The 26,120-nt window shown below is 40.7% G+C and overlaps 2 protein-coding genes across 3 annotated transcripts in view; one reads left to right on the top strand and one right to left on the bottom strand.

The window, feature by feature from the left end:
* TLK1 (tousled like kinase 1) overlaps window positions 1–10,691 on the bottom strand; it is a 68,988-nt gene extending 58,297 nt beyond the window's left edge. Inside the window, exon 1 of one of the 2 annotated variants that reach the window (XM_082056607.1) lies at window positions 10,557–10,691. Coding sequence is in view for 1 of the 2 variants with exons in the window: in XM_082056606.1 (XP_081912732.1) it covers window positions 9,833–9,977 (145 nt within the window). In the remaining variant the exon portion in view is untranslated. Of the gene's footprint in view, window positions 1–9,832; window positions 10,300–10,556 lie in introns of those variants that run through there. The other variant, XM_082056606.1, reaches the window with a different exon arrangement.
* LOC309441353 (uncharacterized protein) lies at window positions 10,281–14,436 on the top strand (the record flags this gene model as incomplete). Its single annotated transcript, XM_082055985.1, has 2 exons — window positions 10,281–10,845; window positions 11,855–14,436. The coding sequence occupies 2 exons, from the start codon at window positions 10,281–10,283 to the stop codon at window positions 11,902–11,904; spliced, it is 615 nt and encodes a 204-aa protein (XP_081912111.1). The 3' UTR covers window positions 11,905–14,436.
* Window positions 14,437–26,120: the final 11,684 nt, after the last annotated feature.

The following is a 26,120-nucleotide window of genomic DNA, read 5'->3' as shown; positions in this document are numbered from 1 at the left end:
GCACCGCCAGACTGCAACTTCTGACAGACACTGCTACTGCTGCCTCACCACTCACTTCCCCTAGAAAGATGGGATCTCAGAGCTGCAAAAACAACAAAAAAAAGCAAAACCAGCAGCTTCTCCCTCTCTCCCTTTCTTTTGTGTGAACAAACTTGAAGAAAAAGAGAGATTTAAGGAAAACAGCAGGAAGGTGTTGTCAGACTCTGGCAGAGACTGGTGCCTGTTGTTTGCACTTCTGCAGAAGAGAAAAACAAGTGAAAGGCTCCGAGAGAACAGCACGATGTGATTTAGCCAGGAGAACAAATCAGGTCAACTTTCAATCACACGACACAGGGAAGAGAAGGAGGAAAAAAAAAGTCACTATTAAGGTCATTTACTGGAAATTATTTTGTTGTCATAACTTCAATATTTCATTCCCAAATTATGACATATGTTGCAAATACAACAAATAGAGAGAAAAATAAAATAAATACAATACTAATCTATAATCTTAATACACAACCAGACTGCTTTTTTTTTGTGATCTCTACATTTTTCTATTTAAAAGCAAACAGCAACGTAAAGAGCTAAAACTCAAGATATGGCAAAACTAGTACCATTAATCTAGCAGCCAAACTTTATATAATCTGCAATACTCATCAGCAGGTTTAACGAAATTACATATTTGAAAAAATGAGTCAAGTTTTTAAGAAGTATGTAACAAGAGACAACAGGAATTTAGAACATTTTTACTGAAGAGCAGCTGAAGTTTTTGTGTAAGTGTAACTTGTTTGTGAAATGCTGTGGGGGATGGGGGTCCCTAACAACATTAGTATTCCTAATGACTAAACAGACAACTCATCGAGACTTCACACACAGACTTTGTGCATATATAAAAGTGTGTACATGCATTATATATAAAATTGCCTCTTCCTTAATACTAACCAGTTGGATGTTCAGGATGTGACAGCATGTATCAAGCAAGGGACTGAAAAAATAAAATCTATGGATGCAGAATACAAAATATCTTCTAACAAGGAAGCAAAGACCATGACATGCCTTTCATAGTTTGAATACTGGTGTTACCCCTCTTAGGCATTATTAGTACCACAATCATTTAATAATACAATTTAATTACAAAGAGGTAACATGCAATAAGATTATATAAGTAGAGGTAAATTAAATAGGCAATGAACTCCACAAAAAGCAATCACATACTGAGGCAATAACAAGCACAGTAAAAAGTATTTTTTGTAATATTTAAAAATCCTAAACCTGCATCTCCAGGATTTACTTCTATTTGTATCCCATAGTAATTTTAAAATATGAAAATCCCACTCCTCATAATGGCCCTTCATAATACTAAATACAAAGGGACTACAACAAGAATTACTCCACAAGTTAAAGCTTGCAGAAAACTTGCAAGACAGACTTTTACCATGGTTCAGTACTGTGAATAAAACTACGGAAACTAAAATGCAACAGTAATAATCAAAAAGTTTCTAAAACATGTATCAAAGACACAGCAACCACTCCCAAACAACAGCCGGCTCAGGGAATAACTGACTTGCAAAAGAAACAAAAACCAAACAAAAAATATCTACTGCCTAATACTGATTAACCAACTCTTAATAATCTATAATCACCACAACTAAAACAAAAGAATTACCTCATGAAGATAATGACACCACTTAGACCACCATCACTCTTCTCTCCCCGTAAATTCTCACCTGGCTGGTGAAGGTAACAGGGGGAGCGGGAAGGGGGGCAGGACACTTGCCTGGATTTGCCTGAGCAGTGGACTTTTACTTTGAAAAGTTTCCAAACTTCTGATAACATCTTTTAAGAGAACTGTTAAAAACAGATAATTACCCATCCAGACTAAAAACATTTGCCAACAGAGACCTCCAACATAATACCTGCAAATGTTCTCCCACATAAACTAACATAATATTTGTAAAATATAAAAACTCACGGCTATTTCAAAGTTACTCTATTTTTCATCATACAAACAACATATTTATTAAGAGAACTGTTTCATCACAATCTTGAATGTGCAAATACAGTTGGTCTTTACAATTATATCACTTAGAATGATATCACTTAGCTTGCTGTAAGTCACCAGTGTCAACCAAAAAAGTTGTCCTGTCTAAACAAACATATTTTTAATTATAATTCTGTATAAATTAATATAAAAATACATGTTTCTACTGATGTTAAAGAAAATATTACTAATAATGTGTGGATTTTATTTTCAACTGCTTTATAATGAAAATGTCAACTTACTAAAGGATATTACTTCTCTCATCACTTTTACTAGGAATAAGCAAAGAAAGAGCAAATACTGTAACCTCCCTGAGGACCGAAATAGCAAAATTCGGGACAAAATTGTGGAACCTATGAGAACGCAGCATTGACTTGGAAAAACAACAGTTAACAAATACAGCTATGCAGTGTACGGGCCTGAGTAGCCTAAGCCGCAGCAGTGAAAAAAAGAAGTATTAGAAATCCTACTTGCAGCATCCTCTGAGTTTGTCTCCACAGAATCAAGAGGTCCAAGAGTTCAGTGGTTGGGAAGAGAAATGTGAAACCCCTCTTCAGGTAAAGCTGTGTGATCTCAGAGGCACCAGAGACCCAATGAGTGAAGACCAGCACCTCACATTATTTCAACTTAAATAATTATTTCCATATTTAATGTCACTTTCCAATTTGTTGCTCTTAAGCATACAGTTCAGAGGTCCTATTACTAAAAAATAAACATTTGCAATCCACCAGAAGCTATAGCTGCAGAACACAGCGCTTGAAGCATCTATACGCTTTGAGCTCAAGATACAGTCATAAAACTAAATATCTAAAACGCTGGGTGTATGTGACATCATACAAGGGATTTTCCTAAAAGTATGAAGATTTCCCATTATTCCTCAAAAAAGGATATTTTTCTTCCTTTTCTCTTATAGGTATAGCTGTATCAGAAGCCCAAAGAAAGGGAATCCAGCACTTGCCAATTGCCAAGTAATTATGGTCGGGCTTCATTTCCTGTAAAAGGCACTTGAGTTTCTTACCACCATCCTCATCTCTTAAAATCTGAAGCGCAGAGTGCTTTGTTCTTAAGGACGTTATAAAGAAAGCACCGCGGCCTTTAAGCTTCCACCCACTTAAAACTGTGCAGATATGATGAGGCAAGATACATTGCTTAATGCTCCTGCTGCCACCGTGCAGCAAGTAGAGGCGGTTGCAGGGAACACTCACCTCCCTGACGCTCAGCTTCATGTAAAAGCTCCAGTAAATTAAGTTTCCCATTCCAAAGCGATCAGATTCCTGTCACAGATATGTAATTATCCAATGACTCCTAGCTTTCCCTCTAAATCCTTGGAGGACATTTGTTAGCCTCAATGCCTCTCCTGCTAAAGTTAAAAAGGCCTTTGGAGCACAGAGTGGATGAATTTTCCTATTTGCTTATTTAAAAAATACACTCCAGCATTAAACACTTAAGCTAAACATGGAGAGATAAGAATCTATGGTGAGGCTTAAAGTTTATGATCTATTAAATTCGTACAAGGGAAAAATACATTCAAGCAATGTAAACTTTAATGCTCTGCTGGCAGCCAAACCACCACCTCGCTGGAAGCCACCCAGATCGGAACTCCGAAGCACTCAAGCGGCTTTCACCATCAGCTGCTTCTGCCATTTTCGTTTGTTCAACCACTGCAACAGTTGGTTCACTTGGAACCACTAAGGACCAACTGGCAACTTGGAAAGCGGGAAGCATGGCTTTCTTTTCCAAATGATGAGCAAGAAGGAACAGTCACTGGATTTGATCTGTTAACTCTCAATCTCGCAAGGCGCGGTGACCAGAAATAACTGACTCATTTCACAAACTACAGACAATTCTACTTAATCTGGTTTAAATGCAAAACACATTTGGATATATTTGTTTCTTCTTATGTATCTAGCACAATTAGGATTCATTTTATTTCACTAATAAAGTTAGCTAAAAGCTTTCTAAAGCATGGGAAATTATGTTTCTTAAACATTAAGAATCTAAGCTGTATAACTACTTAAATAAATGCATATAGATGTGCACCCTCCTGCCTAGCAAGACGCATGATCAAATTAGACCAATTAGAATCAACTTTTCTTTAAGAAAAATAATTAAGCACAAATGCAAAATAAAATTAAAAACAATTATTTAATCAGGATTTCCTGCTCACTGATTTAAGCCATGATTAAAATTAGTAATATAATCACCCTGATTTCAGTCAATTCCTCCAGCACAGACCCAGCCCCAAAGGCTCGCGCTACCCGAGTCTTCCCCGTCAATCTTCAGCATGTCCAACCTCACTCAAGCCCTTCTGCTCCCCTCTTCTGGGACTCAGTTTGACTAGAGGTCGATCAACTTTACAAGTGTTCATGTTCCTACCAGCTACTACACCCTACCCAGGGAAAGGCTGGCTGCCAGGACTTCTCTGCTGCCATGTCCCTCAGGAATGAAAGGAAGGAGTGAGACCTCCAGAGACAAGGTGCCTGGGAAAGAAGCAGACCTGTAGTTTCTATCTCAAACACAGCACCTCAACATGGATGGAGTCAGGATGAAGGGAAATGTAGGATTCAAAATACCTTCTGATGCTCACTAACCCTTCTCCACTGCTGCTGAACTCGATCCTCAAGTACTGAGCATAAAGTGCAGTATTTGTCCCTTGTTATCTTCAGCAACCATTAGAAGTTTTCCACCCGCAAGCCCACCTGAGAAACTGGGGTATACTATGGCGGGCAGTTTCTGTTTAACCGCTCTCCAGCGATCACAGCTGGAGCACCGGCATTCCCAACAGAAATCCTGACCACTCTTCTCCCTCTACCCACCCTCCCCTCCACCCAGAGCAATTTGGCAAACCAAATTTCCGTTTTCCTTTTTTACAGCTGAAACACACCAAGCAAAACAGAAAGAATAAAAAGTTCCTAAAGACAATGCTTTTCTTCCCCCTACCCTAGTGTGCTTTTATGTTTTAGGGGAGCTACAGTTCAGAAAATACTCTACTGCATAAACACAATTTACTAACTTCAACATTTTCTTGTGTAAAAAAACTCAGCACGGATGCCAAAAATTTAGTATGGGAGTAATCTGGATTGGAAGCGAATACTACTTCAATAGAGAACCTTTTATCAAGAATACAGAAGGCATAAAGGATTATTCAAGTCTGTCATATTTCCATAATCTCCATTCTTCAGTACCAAAATTATACAGACCTAACTTTGACTGTGATGCACATATATACACAGTAGCTTTTCCCAGGAGTCCCAACAGTATTTTGCAATCATTCAGGATTACCAGGCTCTAAGAAAACCCAAAGAAATGTCAAGACTAATTCCAGACCAGAGTTATTACTAATAAGCAAGTTTACTTCACCTTGCTGAAGAAAACAATTTACTTGCTGAAAGAAAAAGCAAACAAGAGAAAAAATTATAGAAAAAAAAAAGAACGAGAGAAATAACAGGCTTTTTATTTTAAATGAGAGAATAGTAAATAAATACAGACTATCCTTTAATATATTGATTCTCTCTTTAAAATGGAATACATTAACGGGAAATTCTGTTCTTGGCAAGTTAAAACAGAATTAAAACAATCACCCAAGTACTAATTTACTCTATTCTCTGCAGCATTTGCCTTTCAGAAAACCAGATTCAAACATGGGCCCATATTTGTAAAAAAAGTTTGTCTTCTCCCATGTCTCAATTTGACATGATATAAAATCTCGTGAGAATCTGGCATAAGCGTCAGCTCACTATGAAGAACACATCTGCAACAGAAACGGCAATATCACAAGCCAGAATCTGTGCATATCAGTGGAACAACATACAGTCATACACAACACCCACTCATGCTATAGCCAGCCTAAAGAATCTTTTATGACTGCTGTGCTCATCCTAAGTAAAAATATACCATCATCTTTAAACATGAAGCATTCTCATTCTTCTCTGCTCCCACATAAACTGTCCAAATTCATAAAATTCTCAATTACAGCTGAATGACAAGAAACTATTAATAAACTTACTGAGACCTTACTGGTTAAGCAAATAAAGCAGCTGAGTTTTTGCACTACAAGCAAACAACAGCAAAAAAAACCACCAATCTTGGAAGTCTTAATAAGATCAGGTAGCTTTCATGTTCATGGAATAATATAGTGTATGTAGCCTCTGTGACACAATCCAGCATCTGGAAACATTCTGTAGACTGGAAACTCAAGGAGGAAATAAACTGTACCTTTATGCTCAGATATACAACTATCACATCTTAGGCAACAACAAATACAAATAATACACATTTATCAGATTTTTTTTAAAAGTCACCAACAAAATTTGCTGCATCTACAACATTAGTTATTCAAAGAGTGTCAAGTAGATGTCACGAGTTTATTTACCAATTTGTTGCCATATGGTTTCATATTTGAAAACTGAAATTCACATTCCTGTTGTGGTAATTCAAAGTTGCATTCGGCATGCAGTTTTGCTTTTTGTAAGGTGTTCAAAGCCAACAGCACACACAAAAAATAACTTGCAAAGCATCATGCTTGACCATCAGACACTGTGGCACTGCTCCCAACCTCAAAAAATAAGCTACCCAAAGACACTCATATGTATCACCCAAAACCTCTTGTCTCTCTGTCTTGTCAGCAATGACCTGAACATCCTCCATTTACAATACAGTACTTTCCAGCTATATGCTTCGGTCTTCTTAGTTACACCCGCAAAGCAGTCAAAACTCAATAAACTTCAAACATGAAGTTGCGTGAGTACAATTATGTGAGCTGTGGCACAAGATTTAGCCACACAATCACATACTGTATGTAAAATAATACCACGTAACAGTCCTCCTAAATTCCTGATAGCATCTACTGCAGGGCTCTTGAATAAGTGGCCACATATCCCACACACAAGTTATTGGCATATAAAACAATTGACAGAACTACAGACATTTACAAGCTATACTGAAATGCAAACAAGAGACTATTCTGGTACCATGTAAGTGTACAGATGCAATTGTATTCAAGTCCACCCCAGTCCTTTAATTTTAAAACCTTAAAACATAAATTCAAATTTATACAGCTAAGCCATGATGTCCTTGTAAGCCAAGATATAGAAGATAACATTCAATGAAAACTGTTGCTGAAACGTTGTAGTGCATTCCAGAAAAGATTAATTATTTTCTTTAGTTTCACTTCTAGTTCCCAAGTAGTCCCTTTTTGATACTGACAAGGCATTGCATTTTTTTTAAAAATAACTTTGTGTGATAGTTATATATACCAGAGCTCTTCTGTTTGTTTCCTCCATATTAGAGCTTCATACAGTATCAGTAGGACGTGCTAAACCAGGGTGCCGTGGGTTTCTGTTCTCAATAAATCAGAACCTTTAAAAACCCGTGTGAGAGATGTGGGCTTGTGCCAAATTTTCACAGTGAATCACAAGTACAGTCAGATAAACCACAGCACACATGGTGCACGCACTGAGGGCCTGCACATCCGAAGGCAACACGAGCAGAACCATCACAGAAGCCAAACAATGAGATCGGAATCCACAAAGGAGAAGTCCAGGCTGGGGCACAAGATCAGCCCCAGTGCCAAATGGTCCATATCTGGAAATATTCTCCAGTTAAAACTGGCACAGGCATCAGTGGCGATGCAGCACTGATTCAGTATGGGCCGGCAGCCTCCTGCACTGCCCCAAAGCTCATGATCTCCATTAACATCACAAGGTATCACAAGTTTAAAATCGATGAGAGCACAAACTTCTAAAAATACATTGCACTGCAAATACAGCACATTTATTAGTTTGATCTGACATCATTCTTTCACATATATAAGGCAATGTCTACGAACATGTTTATATTTTGGGGCCTACTGCTTTCAGGCAAGATACTTCATTGTAAAATGTCTACACATAAAGTGTGCTGATAACATCCCATGAGCACAAACATAAAATGTAAATCCAAGTATGGCTGGCAGCTTATGCTGATTTTCAAACAGAGCTGCCTAGTGAGGATGCACAATTATCGCGACCCAGGAACACCGTGCACACACAGTACATTATAGTACTAAGCAAACACCAGGGTTTTGATTACTCAGTAACCCATGAACCTGCATTAGAGGATGTAAATTACAGTACCTAGAAAAATCCAACACCATGAGTCCTAAGAAAGAAAAAAGTAAAAAGCATCATAACCACCACATTAAAAACTAATTTCACAAAGATTTTTTTCAATGTCTAAAAAGCGGTACTCAAGAAACATAATTTTTCTTTAAAATAAATAGATATATAAGTTGTGCTGCAATAATAATTTCAGACTTATATGCCAGGTATCTGAAATACATGCAAAAATACCTCATCTATACAGTCTGCGGGAATATTATATGCACGCGTATTGATAACAAGTGTCGCAATACTGAAGAAACCTACTCTCAATAAACTTAAACTATATATTGGGCCAGCAGTGGTTGTTTTTCTAAAAGCTTCAGTTTCCCAGAGAAGATGAGCACAAAATGCCTGCCACTTTGCTCAGCATCTTTAACATATACCATAATTCCTTTCCAGGTATTTTCTAGAGCATTTCATGTCAATCTACCTGGAGGAGCGTGTGCAAAAGTGACACAGAGTGATACAAGTCTGACAACTACCGGTGTGGAAAATGGAGAAACACGGACTGCGATACGCATTTTCAGGATGTCAAATCCCTGTTACCAAGTCTTTACATAGCTTAACAACCCCTCCCCCGCCCCCAAAGAAAAAAAATATCACGAAACCAAACAAAACCAGAAAGAAGCAGCTACGGAGAGACTTGGAAAACAAAGACTCCCCATTTTCACTGTTATTTCAAGTTCCTAAGTTTCCTGTTTGGGCGATGACGTTTTGCAGACGCTACAAGAAATGCTACACGGTATTCATTAAACTGGGGCAAATCAAGTAAAATTATATATCTGCTCGGCATGCAAGTATCCATCTATAAAAGTTCTCCTCCGCCACTAACCGGCGTTCAGCAAGTAGTTATTTTAGCTAAAAGCATCGAGCAATCCACGAGCTGTATAACTGCTACATCTTGTGGCAATACATTTCAACGCAAGGAGGAAAAGCAGACAATACCCGAAAGGGAATAGCGAAGGGACTTGTTTGCTCATAACCTTCATACAGATATTCCCTGCAAACACCCACAACACCCTGCTGTCGCTGTCGGTGTAACACAAGAGGGGAGGAGCAGGGGAGGGAGGAGAAAAATATTATCATCCAAGGCGTGATGGAGGACAGGAGAAAGTTGCAGTCATTTCGCGGTGGCCGCAAGGCGCCTTGTCACTTCTGGCCGTAAAACCTGCCGCCCCCGGGGGCGCCTTCCCCGCGGGGCCGAACCCTCCGGTGTCGGCCCCTCTCTCCTCCCCACCTCCAAGATGCCAAAAGTGCCCGACTCCCTCCATCAGCAACAACGGCCGCATCCTCCGGCGCAGCACTTTCACTTTACCGCTGGCGGAGGGAAACCGATTTCGGGGAGGACGCGGCGAGCTGCCGCCCCGGAACAGCCACCGCGGGCGCCGGCGGCGGGCGGACGGCCCGGGAGCGGAGGGAGCGCGGCCGATCCCCCTCCGCGGCCCGGCGGCGGGGGGAACAACGAGGCGCGGGCGGCGCGGCCCCGCTCGCCTAGCGGCGGAGGCTCCCTCACCGCCGCCGGGCCCAGCGCTGACCCCGCACCGCCGCCGGGGACACCAGCCTCTCCCGCCGCCGCTCCCCTCCAGCCCGGGACCGGCCTCCGGCGGCGGCCGGCGGGCCCCTCCCCGAGGGCCGGGCCCCCCGCGCAGCCCCGCGGCGCGCTGGTTACCTTCCTTGGGCGGCTTGCCGGGCGGCGCGCCGTGGAGCTGGGAGGCCGCCGCCGCGGAGCAGCCCTGCAGGCTCGGTGGGGACGTGGAGAGCCGGGACCAAGATGGCGGCCCCTCCAAACTTCCACTGCTACTTTGGACACTCATCAAGCTACTTTCCTGGAGCCCGGCAGCCGCCGGGGGCGGCGGGGGAGGCGGCGCGGCGGGGGGACACCCAGCGCCGCGCTCATGGCCGGGGGGCCGGCCCGACACCGGCGCGGGGAGGCCGCCGGCGGGGAGCGGGCTCCGAAGACAGGCGGGGCGTGGGAGAGACGGGGCGCGGGGCCGGCGCAACCTGCCCGCACCTCTGCACTGCGTCGCCGCGGCCGCCGCCGCCGAGCAGCCGCCTGTGTCTGAGGCTAACCTTCCCCGCTGCCGCCGGGGAGGGGAGGGCTCAGGCGGGGAGGGGTCATGCGCAAACACGATCGTGAGCCGAGCGAGCGCCGCGCTCCGCCGGCGCCCAGCCGCGCCGCAGCCGCCCAGGGCCGCCGGGCGGGGAGCGGCGCCCCCCGCGCACGCACCTGCCCCGCGGCCCCGCAAGGCTCCCGCCTCCAGAGCTGCCCCGGCTCCTGCCCTGGGCCGGCCCGCAGCCGCCCGCCGGCTGACCCCCGCTCCCTCCCCACGCCCGCCCGTCCGGCCCGCGGCCGCGACCTCCCTCCCTGCCACCGCCCACGGCACGGCGCTCACCTTCCGGGCCTCGGGCAGCGCTCCGCCGGCTGCCGTGGCGGAGCCGTAGGCGGCTCCCCCGAGGCCGCGGCGCTTCTCTCCGGCCAGATGTCCTGGACGGCTCGGTTCGCCCAAGTCGGAGCCCCCGTGCCGGCCGCCGCGCCTTCCCTCGCGTCCCCGGCGGGGGAAGGCGCGGCGGCCGGCACGGGGGCGGGAGCGGAGCCCGTGCGCGGCGCTGCCCGGGCCGGGGCCGCACCGCCGGCACCACCCGGCGTGGGACTGCGCGGGGCGAGCCCAGCCCGCGGCTGCGGTGAGTACGGGCAGTAACAGCGGGGCCGAACGGGGCACTGCCCACCGCCGTCGAGGTGAATGTTTTTGGCAGCTTTTCTGACAGGGTTCTGCAGGATTTCAAGTGTTTTTCTTTCTCCGAACACGACTGTGTGGTCGTAGAAACTCAGGGGGACCCAAGAGAAGCTGTTGTCCAGAGGAAGAAGGTGTTGCTCACTGGCTGTAACCTGCCTGGTTGCAAAGCATCAGTTGCCACCAGATGAGCTGATCCTCGGGCAGGATCCATGTGGCAGGCCCCACCACCTCTCACCTGCCTCTCCATGCAGGCTGAGGCTCCCAGCTGAGCACCAGCCCTGACCTGTACATCTTTCCAAACGTAATTGTCTGCCTAGAGTTAGACTAAAGTCCAGACATAGCAAGATTTAAACCAACTTATCAGGTTTTCCTTTCTTAAAACTAACATAGTCTTCACTGAGAATGTGAGGCACGTGGCAAAGTCCATTCTGGAACAAAGCCTTTTAATTTATGAGTGCAACTTAAGTATGACAATTACTTTGATTACTTAATACCACAGTTTGCAGATATATATATATATGTGCAATGTAAGTACTGCATATATATATATATCTCTATCTAGAGCATATTTATATATGCTCTATATATATATATATATGCTACATAAGTATTTTCATCACCCAGGCATGGTGCTCATTTTGTGGTTGCTGTGTGGAGACATCCTGGCCATCTACTAACCTGCTTTCCCCTTTGTCTGAGAATAGAAGGAGTAGATCACTGATGTGTGGTTGGATCTGTGCACAACACAGATATTACCCATTCTATCTTTTCCTTTTAAAGTTACATCTGTCAAATTATCTAAGATCTTCACCTCCCACAAGTATACAGCATAGCTGCAAGTTTCTTAGCAATTTGGTATTAACTTGGAGTAAAAATTAGTATGTTTATTTGCTAAATAAGTCTGTTCCAGGACATATACTTAGTAATAGCTATACTTTTTTTTTTTTTTTTGGCAGAGAGAAGTGATCTGATACTTCAACCAAGACTTACCGGACTTACTTTTTAAGAACTTGATCCTACAGAAGACTTCTCAGACTTTACTAAAGCAAACTACACCAGGAAATTGCAAGTACTTAGGCATGAAGTAAAACAGTGCTAGTTCACTCTGACTGTAATATTAATAGTTAGCAGCTGGCATAGAAACTTCTTGCAAGATTAAAACCAAAACATACTCACAATCCCACAATCCATATGATAGCATAAGTGAATGTGTACCTCATTTCCTGGTGAGCATATTCTGCTGCAACATGCTGGTTTTAAAATCTGCCAAGTAAGAAGCAATAATTTAAAGAAATTCAGTCTCTTTGGTTATACTAATTTGCAACCACTTAATACAAACCCTTGCTACCCTTAGAAAAACATGTGAAAAAGCATTATTTTGCCACTTTTGCTTAAAATCTGTTGCCCACAAGTTATTGCCCTGATATGGTTGGGACTCCTTGTTTAAATAAAGCACCACACACTTTGACTAGAGGAACAGAGTATGAAGAGGAAGATCCCATTCATTACTTCTTCTATCAGACATGCAGTTTAAATGTTACGAAAATTCTGAGATGTCTTTTAAACTGTCATAAATTAACACTATGAAAATAATCAGATCTTTGGAATACCTTGTCATGTGTTAGAAGGCACCTCACTGAGGGACCAGGAGTGAGTGGGCAGATACTGCAGGACTCCCCACCAGAGCACTGATTAAACACAGCTCCCGTTGCTTGGTGGAAATGGGTACCTGCTGCAAAATACAGGTTGGGGTCTATTTTCCTAATATAGCATAGCTATATCTCTTGTTTTTGGGAGCTGTTGATGTAGATTGAAAACAGAGTGTGAATTATATAGATTACCTCCAGACAAGACAACCTATATAACTTTAAAAATACATGGAGCTGGTATATTTCCCCTCTATAGTTCATAGAAAATCTACTTTGCTCATGTGTTAGAGCTGACACTGATTTTAAGGTATCCCCTTATTTGTAAAGCCACATCGCTTCAGTGTTGCCAGTTTAATAGTCTCACAGCAGCAGAGAAGAACATCTTCATTAACACCTTTTAGAAATTTCCAAACATACTCTAAAATACTTCCTTTATTATATAGCATCATAAAGGTGCATAATGCTTTTCAGAGTCACTGGCAATGCCCTGCTTTCAGTTTGCAATAAAACTTTGTGGTCCAGTGGCCAGACGGATAACCTCTCCCTCACAGTGGTGAGCAGTCAGCTCTGTGTCACTCACCCAAAATGTTAAAAACTACATGCAACTCAAATAGTAATGAATATTACTTTTTAAAAAATATATATAATAAATATTAAATCTTTGTCTTCTGTTTTTCAGGGGCAGAATAGTCTGCTATCAAGGCTTTCCATGTAAACACTGCATATCATCAACATCAGGCATAACTTGAGGTAGTAGATACGGGGAAGTCCCCTTTCAGTGGAATTGCACTGGGTAGTAATGAAGAAGGTGCCACATACCTACCTACAAAGAAAAGCTTCACTCCAGGCAAAGCCCAAGAAAGCTCATTTAGTTTTTCTAACTGTAAGGAAGAGAAATTCAAAATCCACAGCAGAATAGAGAGGGGTGAAATGCCTATGTGCCCTTTTTCTCATGGGAATGTGTCAAATGAAAGTCAGCAAAGGTTTATTCACAGTAGGAACCCTCAAATCAAGGACACTTGAACAGAAAAGCATAACAAAATTTCACTATTCCAAAAATTAAAAAGCCAAACAAAAATTCTGAAAAACTTAAAAAAATTGTGAGAGCTTTCTACTTTGCCACTGCAGTTATTTGTGCAAGAAACTTTTATTGCAGTAATTTCACAATCTACCCCAAAATCTTTATAAAGTAAGATAAGTTAACTGGCATATAGCAAAGGAAAGGGCTTAAAAGAATTGATGGGCTGCATAGTGAAAATAAGGAAGACTACAGCAGAAGTTAAGTTTCTGGAGACATCTGTATTGCATTGATAAAGATAACCGTGCACTCAGGTCAAATGTCAATTTCAAAACTTTTTCATATATCCTTTACAGAACAAAAAGATATCATTTCAAACATTACATGTGGTAAAATCCAGAGTTTATCCCAGGTCTTCTTGTGGAAGAATATGCTATGATTGTGGGACCAGTTACAGAGAGATTATAGTTTTTCCCTATTCTGAGACCTTCACAGGCACAAAATACATTTTGGTGCCCTCATGAAAAAGATGTACTCTATTAACATCAAATAATACATGTTCTTAATAACTGGGTATGTCTTACGTCTCTTTTTCCCACCAAGATCAATTTTATATTTACTGGCTTAGGTTTCATGCAAGCAACAGATACTCCAATACCAGCAAAAGTGGTGACTGATCAGGTCAGGCAACTGATTATATTAATAATGTATGTTTATGTGTAGATTCTAAATAAGACCCCTTTTAATTATATCAATAATTAGAAGGAAGGCCTCAAATTCATTTGACAATCAGAAGCAGCAGAGGTAGAAGAGGAACTTGACTTAGCAGGCTTGTACTTCTCAGAATGTAAGTCAAGAGTTTTCAGAATTATGATAAATGACAACATCTCTGGAAAAGTATTAAACTACATGCTTCACAACTTAAATCACTCTCTGTCAGCTACAGATCAGGGCAATGTCAGGAATCAGAGATCATTAGGGACTTTTCCTTGGATGCTTTTGGTACCTGTTTCCTTTACCTGCTTCTTTTGATTAAGAGTTCTAAAATATGACCCACAATGGTATTACAGTTCTTTTTACCTTTTCATATATTTAATCAGAAGTATTTAATATGTAGCCTTCTTCCATTTTCTTCAACTTGGAATAAGTTACTTTCTTTGACAGACAGTAAAGCAACCCAGCTTTGTTTCTACCTTTTTCTCAAACAAGCAATTATCTTCTGTAAGCAATATTCAAGTAATTTGATTTAGAATCACAGAATTGTTTAGGTTGGAAAATACCTTAAGTTCATCGAGTCCTACCAAAAACCTAACACTGCCATGTCCCTAAGCACAACCTCTACACATCTTTTAAACACCTTCAGAGATGGTGATTCAACCAGTTCCCTGGGCAGCCTGTTCCACTGCCTGACAACCCTTTCCATGAAGAAATTTTTCCTCCTATCCAATCTAAACCTCCCCTGGCACAACCTGAGACCATTTCCTGTTGTCCTATTGCTTGTTACGCAGGAGAAAAGACCAACACCCACCTCACTGCAACCTCCTTTCAGGTAGTTATAGACATCAATAAAGTCTCCCCTGAGCCTCCTTTTCTCCAGGCTGAACAGCCCCAGTTCCCTCAGCTGCTCCCTGTAAGATTTGTGCTCCAGACCCTTCACCAGCTGCGTTGCACACTCCAGCACCTCAAAGTCTTTCTTGTAGTGAGGGGCCCAAAACTGAAGACAGTATTCAAGGTGAGGCCTCACCAGCACCGAGTACAATGGCACAATCACTTCTCTAGTCCCACTGGCCACACTTTTCTTGATACAAGCCACGATGATGTTGGCCGCCTTGGCCACCTGGGCCCATCAATTATTTGCAATGCCAGTGAAACCCAGGTTTTGTCTGTTAAAAAGGCTTCAAATTCTTTGTTAGTTCTGTGTCATCTTGGCACTTTGGATAAGAGATTGACAGTGGTATTTTTTTAAAGCATAAGCTATTACAGTATACCATGCTGTGTATTTGCCAGTATGTATGAATTTTATACATAGATATATGTATACACACATGTACACATGCACTCACCTATCCCATATATAGGTCATACACTCACCCTGTAACTATGCCAGCACCAGCAGCCAATCTGATTTAACTATCATAGTAGAAAAATATTCTTTTAACTAAATAGACATACTGGTACAGCAGCTTGAGTAGAAAATACCTAAATTATTTCATCATTGAAACGATGTATTTATGACATTTCTAGGTTAGATGGAATGTAGTATGCTGGGAAAACATAACTTGGGAGAAGAAAATATTGTTTTCTGTCTTGGTGAATGCTGGAAGATTGTAGCTCAAACACCGTCCACCGCTGAGCACATGTGGACCCTCCCTGTATCAGACCAATGCGCTCCTGGCCAGCATGTGCTGGAACGACAGGCAGAATCTTCCAGTCTCTGTCCTGTAGCTCAGAGGGTTTAAAATGCAGTTTTGGCACCAGCACAAGGTAAAATGCCAAGTGACTGCACCAGCACATGCAGACCAACTCAGACTGTAACAGCTTCTGCACCTGATTCTCACGTGGCATTTCTATTTATGACCAAATAGGAATGTTGCAATTGTACTAACATTAATTTTCAGGTTTAGTTAAAGTTTTCTAAAACTGATTCAGAGCAATAATATTTTTATAGGAAAAAGTTATTTAGATCTTGATTAAATAATTTTTGAGGCTCACTGAATTAGAGCTGTCTCCCTGAGCCACATACTATACTACATGCTTTATAATCTTTTTAATATAGCACTTGCTAGCAACTCTGAGTTGCAAGGTAACAAATGCATACATAACTAATATAGTAGCAAAAATACCTCCCCCAAATATACCAGCATATCAAGAAGCAGAGAAGCCAAAATGAAAAAAAAAAATTGTATCACAGTAAGCCTACATTCAAGAAACAAACACAAACACCATGTAAGCACAGATCTATTTTTATCATCCATGCAATTGTCATAAACTGCATTTATCATACCTTTGATATCATCATCAGTCAGATTCAGTGATCCACCTCTGCTATGATTATTTGTACTGCAAATCTCCAAGAAGCCTGCAAACAGCTTTCCTTCAAACCAAACACAAAAATTAAATGGGTCTTTTTTACCATAGAAATGTTCCTTTTGGCTCCAGTCTCCCTGCTCTAGCTACTAAGATTGTTAGCTGCATTCTAGTCAGAATCAAGGACACTTCTACAATCCTTTCTTATGTGCGTCATTTTAATAAAAAATAATTCGGTTTTAAATGTTCCCTGAAGAAAAAATGAAAAAACCCAACCTGATGGATGCTACAGTCACTTTTTTTCCCCCACCTGTCTGTTTTCATGTTATTCTATTGCTTTTCTTCCCATGTCCCTTGCAATCTACTTGTCTGCTGTTTCCTGCAATTTTTTCCTACACTTAGACTATTCCTTTTATAATGCTGCTCTCAGGTAAACAGGCCCCTCTTATCTGTCAGGCTTCTTCTCCATCTTTCTTTAAGCTCATGCTTTTCCACACATCTTTCATACTTCTGTCTCACTCTTTACACCTTATATCTTCTTTCCTGAAGTATCTGTCTTGCCTAGAGCTTATTTTTTTGCCTTTGATTTTAAGTCATTAGAGACAGACAGTGTTTGCAGAGAGCCATATCTGTATGTGGTTCCTAATAGCAATGGGGTATGTCTTGATGCTTTTTTTCAGGCAAAAGTAATACCAGTTTAGGGCTGCTATGGTTTGTTTGTTTGGTTGGTTGTTTGTTGTTGTTAATTGTTGAATAAAGCCTTCAAATTTTGGCCAAATATTATCAACACTAAGCCTGACAGATGATGAAATATTATATATTAAAGTGACAGTATTATAATTTACAGATTCCCCGCCTCTAATCCCTTCCAGCTCCAGCTGAGCTGGTCTAGAACTTCACAAAGCCCCCTGTGGTGGCAACAGGGGAGTTGCTTTGCCCCATCTGACCTAACACCCACCTAGTCCAGTGTCCTGTCCAGGCACCTTGTATTCCTCCAAGAAAATGACAACAGCCCCATAGTCAGCAGATTTGGGACTACCTTTCCTTCTCACCCACCACCCTGCCACACACGCACAAGGTCCTGGAAAATAGCAGTACAGGAGATAAGATGGCCAGCAGATTCCTGAAGGGTACTGAGAAGAACTTTGATTTCAGACAGCTGAGGAGACAAGAGAGGAAAGGCTCTTAGGCATATTATTTAGCTTATCAGATAATAGTTCCTGATTAGGCCAAAGGTGGAAGGTATACATATAAAACTGATCACAAAACAATAACATTATTGATGCCAAAGAAACCATGGAGGGGTAGAAAAAGAATGGGCTTCCAAAAGCAGATTTTAATTGGCTTAGGGACTGAATTGGTGTGTAGGTCTTTTGGAAGAAATTCAGAAGGAAACAGGAGCATAGGAGAGCTGACAGTTACTGAGAGAAGTGTATTAAAGGCAGAACAGCAGACTACCCTGATGCAAAGAAAGCACTGAAAGAGAGCAGCAAGGCTTCATCAGGAGCTATTTAACTAAAAGACAAGAAGCAATCACACAAAAATGTGGAAACAAGAACAGATGACTGAAAGCACGTTCAAAGGAATAACACACGCATGGGGAACAAATCAGGGAGGCTAAGAGGCAAAATGAATTAAACTAGGGAAGGACCTAAAAGCCATTAAAAGGTTACACACACATGCACACATGAAATAAGGGAGACAAAGGAAGGTTCAAATCCAAAATCTAACAAGAAAGATAGCAAATAATGTGACACAGAGAAGACTAAAATATTCAATGGTCTTTTTTGCCTAATGTGTCTACAAAAACCTTAACATCAGATATGCACAGCAATTAATTTTAACAAAGGTCAAGAAGCACAGAGCAGAATAGGGAGGGAATGAGATAAGTGATATTAAGATGTGGCGGGTTCCAATCCTGCTGACTGAAAAGTGTAGTTCAGAAAGCAGTGGATAAAACTTGGCTGCCTGTAGCCTTGTGTCTCCTGTTCGGATTAGCCCAGAGCAAAAGCTCCTAAATTTATGTCAGGAATATTCATAATGTTCTCTGCGAGTTTTCAAATGCCTGATATCATGGTTTCACTTACACTGAATTCCTTGTTGCCATGGAGGACTCTCTATTTACCTGCTCCTTCTCACAAAAACTGTAAAGATGTGGTAGCTTTGAGACCACCACCACTCAGACCAGTTGGGTTGGGAAGAGAGCAACAAGTTCAAGAGGGATGGTGTAGTCTGACTGGTCATACAGTGCGATCATATAAATTGTATTTCCGTAGGAAAATATGCTAAAAAACACCCTGGAACACTTAAAAAGATAAAATAATATCTGCATGATATTCTGGGGGGGTGGGTGTGGGTGTTTGTGTTTTTGTTTTTTTTGAGAATTTGTGAAGTTCAAGAGAGAGCCTAGAAGACTAGAAAGGATTAAAATACTGCCTGTCTTAAGAATTAGAGTTCAATTGACCTAAATTTCATACACTCTTATCCATCTATGAGGGCCACGATCATAAGTTACTAGGCAGTTAGTGTATAGGTATGAACAATACGATAGAAAACAATTAAGCAATAGGACACTAAAATGTAATCTTAGGATCATTAGCGTGTCAAAACTCTCTAATGTCCTTCTTAGAAAGGGTAACAGGCCTGTTGAATAAGAAACAAGCAGTAAATGTGATATCTGCACTTTAACAAAGCTTTTAGCTGTGTCCTCTCTAATTTTACCTGCAATACAAAAAATGGTGTACATGAAATCAAGTAAGAGCTGACACATAAGTAGTTAAAATATTTATCGCAATCAGTATTTATCAACCGTTTCCTGACAAAGCAGGATGGCACTGCAGTAACATCCTTCAGGGATTTCTCATCGGTCCTATTCTGTTCAATTTTTCATTGAACAGGTTGAATAATAGAACAGGGACTAAACTTGTGAAATTTGCAAAAAAATGTAGAAGGGGGTTGCAAACTCATAGGAAAGCAGATCAGCATTCAAAATATCTAGATAACATGAGAAACAGTATAACTGCAACAAGCTCCTATTATATACAGAGAAACTAAGCACTACCCGTGACAAAAAGAAAATGGAGTAGATCAATACAATATGATGATGCTTTAACAAGGCAGCAGGATTGCAGAAGGGGATAGGAAGGTTTGAGTGGATTTTAAACTAAGTATGAGTCAACAACACGATGATGTTGCAGAAGGGCATTTCTCATTCCAGGAATTGTGCCGTATGTGAGATGCAGCACCTAATTATTCTACAATCTTCAGTGCCGCAGAGGCCTCAGCTGGAGCATTCTGTGCAATTCTGGGCGACGCACTCCAAGAACAATTTCAACAATTTTGATGGAGTTTAAATAAAATCAACAAGAATGATAAGTTATTTTGAAAATATGACTTAAAAGAAAAGGTTGAAGGAATGGGGCTTGGCTTTCTCAGAACAAGACGACTGTGGGGAAAATGCATATTTTAAAAGGCAGCATACAGAGAGCCACGATCAACAGTTCTTTGTACCCACTTGAATTACCACAAGTAATTGCTTAATTTGCAGCAGAGTACACTAGATGAAAAAAAAAATGAAACAATAACAGAAAAAATCCTATGTCTAGATTAGATGGAATAGGTTTATGGAGGTTGTGGAATCCCCTTCATTTGTGGTTTTTAACAGCAGCCTGCACAAACATCTGTCAGGGATGACCTAGTTACCCATTTCCTGCCTCAGAACAGCCATGGACTGGATGACCTTTTAACGTCTTTTTCTGCCCCTCTTCTTTTTTTTCCCCTGGAATGATTTCAGTACTAGAAAACCTGTTTGCTATAATTTGGCTGCTATAGGTTAGGCAGTACAACTGCTATAAGCAGCCAGGGCCTTAGTAAAATAAAACAAACCTCCACATAAAATAAGAAATAATTCAGAAAATGAAAAAATAAAGACACAGACTTCAGCAATTTTAAAACATAAACATGTAAAAAAAAAAAAAAATATATATATATATATCAATAAACCCAATTTTTATAATGGCAAATGCTATTAACATTTTTTTCACCAGCTTGCATGTATAAATCTTTGCAAAAGCTTCATTCAATACTCACTATATTCTGTTAATAATGACACAGTTGACCGTCATATTAAGTGACATGATCAACCACACTGCAAAAATCATAGTGCTGTTTTAAATTTAACTAAAAAAACCTTCTTGATTAATTACATTGTTTATTAAAATACAGTTCTATTGTCCAAAACATCTATTTTATAACCATTAAGATGTCAAATTGAGATTTTGAATTCTTTTAAAATAGGTAGTAAAAGGTAATTTGATTTTAATTCTTAATTTTAATTTGGGTTTATTTAAAAGAAAAAAAAAAACCCTATGATTTTCAAGAAGAAACAAAAGTGATAATGAAATACAGAAAAACAACTCACAGAAAAACTCTGAATGAAGCTCTGTCAGTACCTCAGAGTTATGATGGTATTGTAAACCACATGAGAACTTTTCTCCCATGCTTAAGATGCTGTCATCAGAAACCTTCTGTGTTTATCCACAGTAGCATTAGGTATCACTCTTACCAGTACTTAGATAATAATCAACCTATGCGTACACACAGAGCTATTGTTACAGTTGATTTGATGACACTTTCATCCTGAGAGCTAATGCAAAACCTTTTAAAGAAACAAAAATATCATGTGTGTTCAAGTCTTCGTGGCTACTATTAAACTTCTAGATGACTTCCAGGAGTTCATTGTAAAAGATATATATTTCTTTTTCCATTTTTCATAACTACCAAGAAGGCCTCTTCCAATTATCTAAGCATGAAAAAAATTATGTTCCAGAATAGCATTTAAAAATATTTATTTAAGATTACTTTCCCAGAAGTCTACAACATTTTCAGACCAAGCTTGTAGTTTACAAAACATACATAGCATAGGATGGTTTTCATGTGTTTCAATCAACCCATCAACAAAATAAAGCAATTCCTACTACTGGCCTGCAGTGGGATAAAAGGAAACACGTTGGTAGACCACAGACATCTGGCTCAAAATATGGGATGTGTGGCCAAAGGCCATAACATATTCCATATTACCAAGATCACCACCAAAAATCTGATCAACCTTTCCAAAATAGTGTGAATTACCAGAATTCCACTAACTGGTAATTTATTCAAGATCAATGTAATTCTTATGTTTGGCTCTGCTGTTTCTGTAGACAGGCATGTTTAATTCTGTGTGTGCTTCCCAGATGCTGCTAGGTGAAAATGACCTGAGAAGGAATGTACTGAAGTAGCAAGACAAGATAGCAAAATGCCCATTACTCCAGTTGGTGTATGACATTCATAAGGCGACTGAGGAGATTAGCTTTAATTTCCAGATGTAACACACAACTGCATGCCAGATTTTTACAATGCAGAAATGTGAGCAGGAGGACATTGTGGGAACACTGACACATACCAATGGGTTCCTTTTCATTTTCTGGGTTGGATTTTTGACTGTCCTAAATGCCAAAATGTAGCTCTTTCTCCCCCTTCCCAGCTTCGTTTAAAGCACACAGATGAGATGTGAACTATAGAATGTAAGAATAAGTGTAACTGTTTGGGAGATATTGAGAAGAAATTACAATGGTTGTGCCTGTAAAAATAAGTTCATATGCACACAAAACCCCAAATGTATACTACCAACTGTGCAGTTTCTACCTACAAAGTGAAAATTTGTGCCTATAAATACATGTTTTTGTGGGTACGCAGAATTACTTCTTTTCAAACTGTCTCAAATTGAAATTGAATGTTAGGCCTCCCCATCCCTCCACTGCATACAGAATGAATGGCATCATAAGGGAATTTGTTTGTATCTCATATCTTTTTTTTTTTTTTTCACTAAATTGTATTCCCAGACTGTTCCAAGCAGCTGTTCATCTAATTCATCAGCAAGAACCATAGAATATAGTCGACAAGATGATACTGCTTTCCTTTGGCCCCTTTGGAGAAGCAGAGGAAAAGTAGAGGAGAGGAAAGAAAGCAATATGTAAGTGTATAGGAAACCACAAAATTCCCACAGTCCTGAAACTCAGACCTTAGTTATAGGCGAAACCCCACAAACTGCTGTTTGATGTGTTAATTGAAATCTAGCTTTCCACATGGTCCCCTTTTCTTCTCAACACAAGGGACACTAGCTGCTCCTGACAAAGAAAAAAAATCAAATGCCCGTCATGTAGTTTTGCCTTGCTTACTTCAAGAACAAAGGGTTAAGACAGACATTAAGAAAGCATCCAAGAGATTAGATAAACAAATAAAAATGTGTATGTATGTGTATATGTGCACATATCCTAGACATCTTTACCTCTCCTCTTGCTGCAACACATACAAAAGATGGTGTCAAGCCTGTTAGACCTCCTCCCTTTCTCTTCTGCTGCAGCTTTCAGTAGGCACAATGCTTATTAGTACCATAACAAACAGGGATTTTGTAGTTCAAGACAATCACATATTGGGAGCAAAATCTATGGCTAAATTAAAAAAAAAAGTCATAAGTTAAAGACTCAAACTGCAAACCAACCCAGAAAGTAACAGCAGATATTATAACATACCACGGGCTGCAGAGATGACACTGACTCTTACCTACACCTAATCAAAGAGCCTCAAACATCAAACTAGACATGTTCATCACTTGCTTGTAATTTGCTCTATGGCAGTCCAGCAGTGTTTAATAGAAGAAGTATTAACAACCACAGAAAATACAGGTGAAAAAGAATTCTGCACATCCTTCAGTTAAGGCAGGATTTTTTATTTTGTATTTTTCATCCCTTGTTTCAGTATCAAGCTCTGGTGGCTTTTAGTAGTGGATCTGCAGCCCAGTGGCAATCGGTACACTAGGGCAGCCTTCATTACCGTCAGGCAATATTAGCTTTGCAGATTTTTCTAGAAGGCAGAAGAGGTTTTTTCGCTGCGCTCTATCATTGGCTTCCTAATTCTCCAATAAATATTAAGAGGGTTGGATTAATAATTCTTGCCAATTTTAGTAGGAAGCAGTTACTGTCCACTAATAATAAATATTTATATTTGCAGTTGTTTCCTCTGTTATATTACATCTTGACCCATAGCTGTTCTTTTCACAAACAATTCCTATTTGTTGCATATTTGTAAAAGTAAGTATCAGTATGCAGATACTGTAGCATATTTTGAGAATGTCCTGCTGCTGCCTGGCTACATGTGCAATTTAAGTCCTCTATTATGACCTTATTTTGAGATTTCCTCTATTTCCCATCTATGTTATATTTCAATCTCCCTTTTTTAGATTGTCTCCAATTTGTTGGCCCCATTCTAGTAATGAAGAGTCTTTAACTGATGCTTTCAGTCTGGTTTGACAGATGTATGACAGGATGAATCTGGTATCATAGTTCGTATATTAGAGAAAAAGATCAAAACTGCATCCTCCACAACATTGATTAAGGGACAGCTTGAATCCATAAGGCATTTCAGGACCTACTGCTAAAGATATTGCCTTTGAGAACAAGAAAATTGAATCTATTGCATGTTGTATAAAAAGCTAAATCCTGGAGATACTCAGCACATAGCCTGAAACGCGCTGGCATGAAATGAGGCAATTAAGTGGTCTCACTGTGCCAAGCTGAATACCTCAGGATGGTGACATCTAATACCACAATGCAGAACTTTGCCGTCTTGAGTAAAACTTTCAGTACTTTCATACTCTAAAAGGGATCTGACACCTCACACTACTATACTACTTCTTTCTGATTTGGTATACATCCATTTTTTTCACTTCATTTTTTGGAAATTATTCAATAAAATCCGTGTCTTCCCTTCTTAAGTTCTCTCTACTGTGTTTTCCTATTTGCAATCAAGAAAGCTCAGGTTTCTCAGGGACGATCACTGCAAAGAAATTCTGGGGCCAGCTTTAGTATGAGTCTTGTTTTACCATTTACAGTGACAGAAGAATTCCATAACATAGACAACAGCTGCTGCTGAGCTTAAAGCTACAAGGCACCACTTGATCCAAGAGTCAGCTGATTTTAAGTGTGCAATCAAATACAGGCAGGGAAAGACTGACTGATGTGTCAGAGCCTCCTTAATTTGGAGGAAGATATTACACAGTGCACTGAAGCACCCATTATAGCTGCTATTGCTGCATATATGTATAAGCTCAGCAGAAGGTGATCTCCATTGCTCTGGCAGGAGGCACCCAGCCACTATTCAGAGAAAGAACAAGTGCTTCCTTCCATGTCATTAATCGAGCTGAGAGAAGCAATCAGAAGTACAAAGCAGAGATCCAATTTCATAGGGAAAGGCTGAATTAAATTTTGGAGTACTCTGACAAGTATCCAGGGAGCTGCAGGAAACTATTACGCAATATAATTTTACCTACAGGATTCATTCTCATGCAAACACATCAAGGAGTTATTTTCTTAGCTGACATCTAAAAACCCCTATAAAAAAAGAGTATGTTAGTCTTACCTGGAAGACATGGGCAGCGGTCTTTCACATTGTAGGCAACACACTGGCCAAAGACCCTCTGTAATACAGCTGATGTCCACAGCACACTACCTACTGAACAGTGGGTCAATCGAGAGTCCTTTTCCTTTTTTCATGAGGTGTAAGATACCTCCCAGAAATGTGTGCATGACAATATCTGCTTTACAAAAGGTAAGACCTGAGGATAGGAAGCTAATAAAGAACTAAACAGAACCAAAAAAGAGAGCTGGAAAAATAAACAGTGTCGTGAAGGGCTTTAAAAACTTAATTATAAATGGTGTGCTTTATTAATAAAAATTTTAAAAAAACTTTACCACATCTGACATTCTTTGATGAGTTTAAAAAACATACAAAAAACAAATGCTAACCAAAGTTCCACAAAGAACCCCAACTCATCCTGAGTCTACCTCATTCAGGTATGAAGAAAATAATCACAGAATCAAAGAATGGTTTGTGTTAGAGGGACCTTAAAGATCCTCTAGTTCCAGCCCCCCCGCCATGGGCAGGGACACCTTCCACTAGACCAGGTTGGACAAAGCCACATCCAGCCTGGCCTTGAACACTCCAGGGATGGGGCTTCCACAGCTTCTCTGGGCAGCCTGTTCCAGTGCCTCACTACCCTCATGGGGAAGAATTTCTTCCTTATATCTAATCTGAATCTGCCCTCTTTCAGTTTAAAGCCATTATCCCTTGTCCTATCACTACATGCCCTTGTAACAAGTTGCTCTTCAGCTTTCTTGTAGGCCCTCTTTAGGTACTGGAAGGTGCTAGAAGGTCTCCCCAGGGCTATATCCGATGGTACTCTACCAAGCAGATCCCTGAAGAGGCCAAGGTCTGCTCTCCTGAAGTCCAGGGTAGCAAGCTTGCTGTGTGCCCTCCTTGCTGCCCTAAGGATCTTGAACTCCATCATTTCATGGTTACTGCATCCAAGGCTGCCCTTGGTCTTCACACTCCCTACCAGCCCCTCCTCGTTGATGAGAACAAGGTCTAGCATAGCACTTCTTCTCATTGGCTTCTCTATCACTTGGAGTTATCATCAACACATTCCAGGAA

Source organism: Streptopelia decaocto (genome assembly GCF_964273445.1).
Source record: "Streptopelia decaocto genome assembly, chromosome: 6".
Classification (NCBI taxonomy): Eukaryota; Metazoa; Chordata; class Aves; order Columbiformes; family Columbidae; genus Streptopelia; species Streptopelia decaocto.
This window is presented reverse-complemented; position numbering and strand designations above follow the sequence as displayed.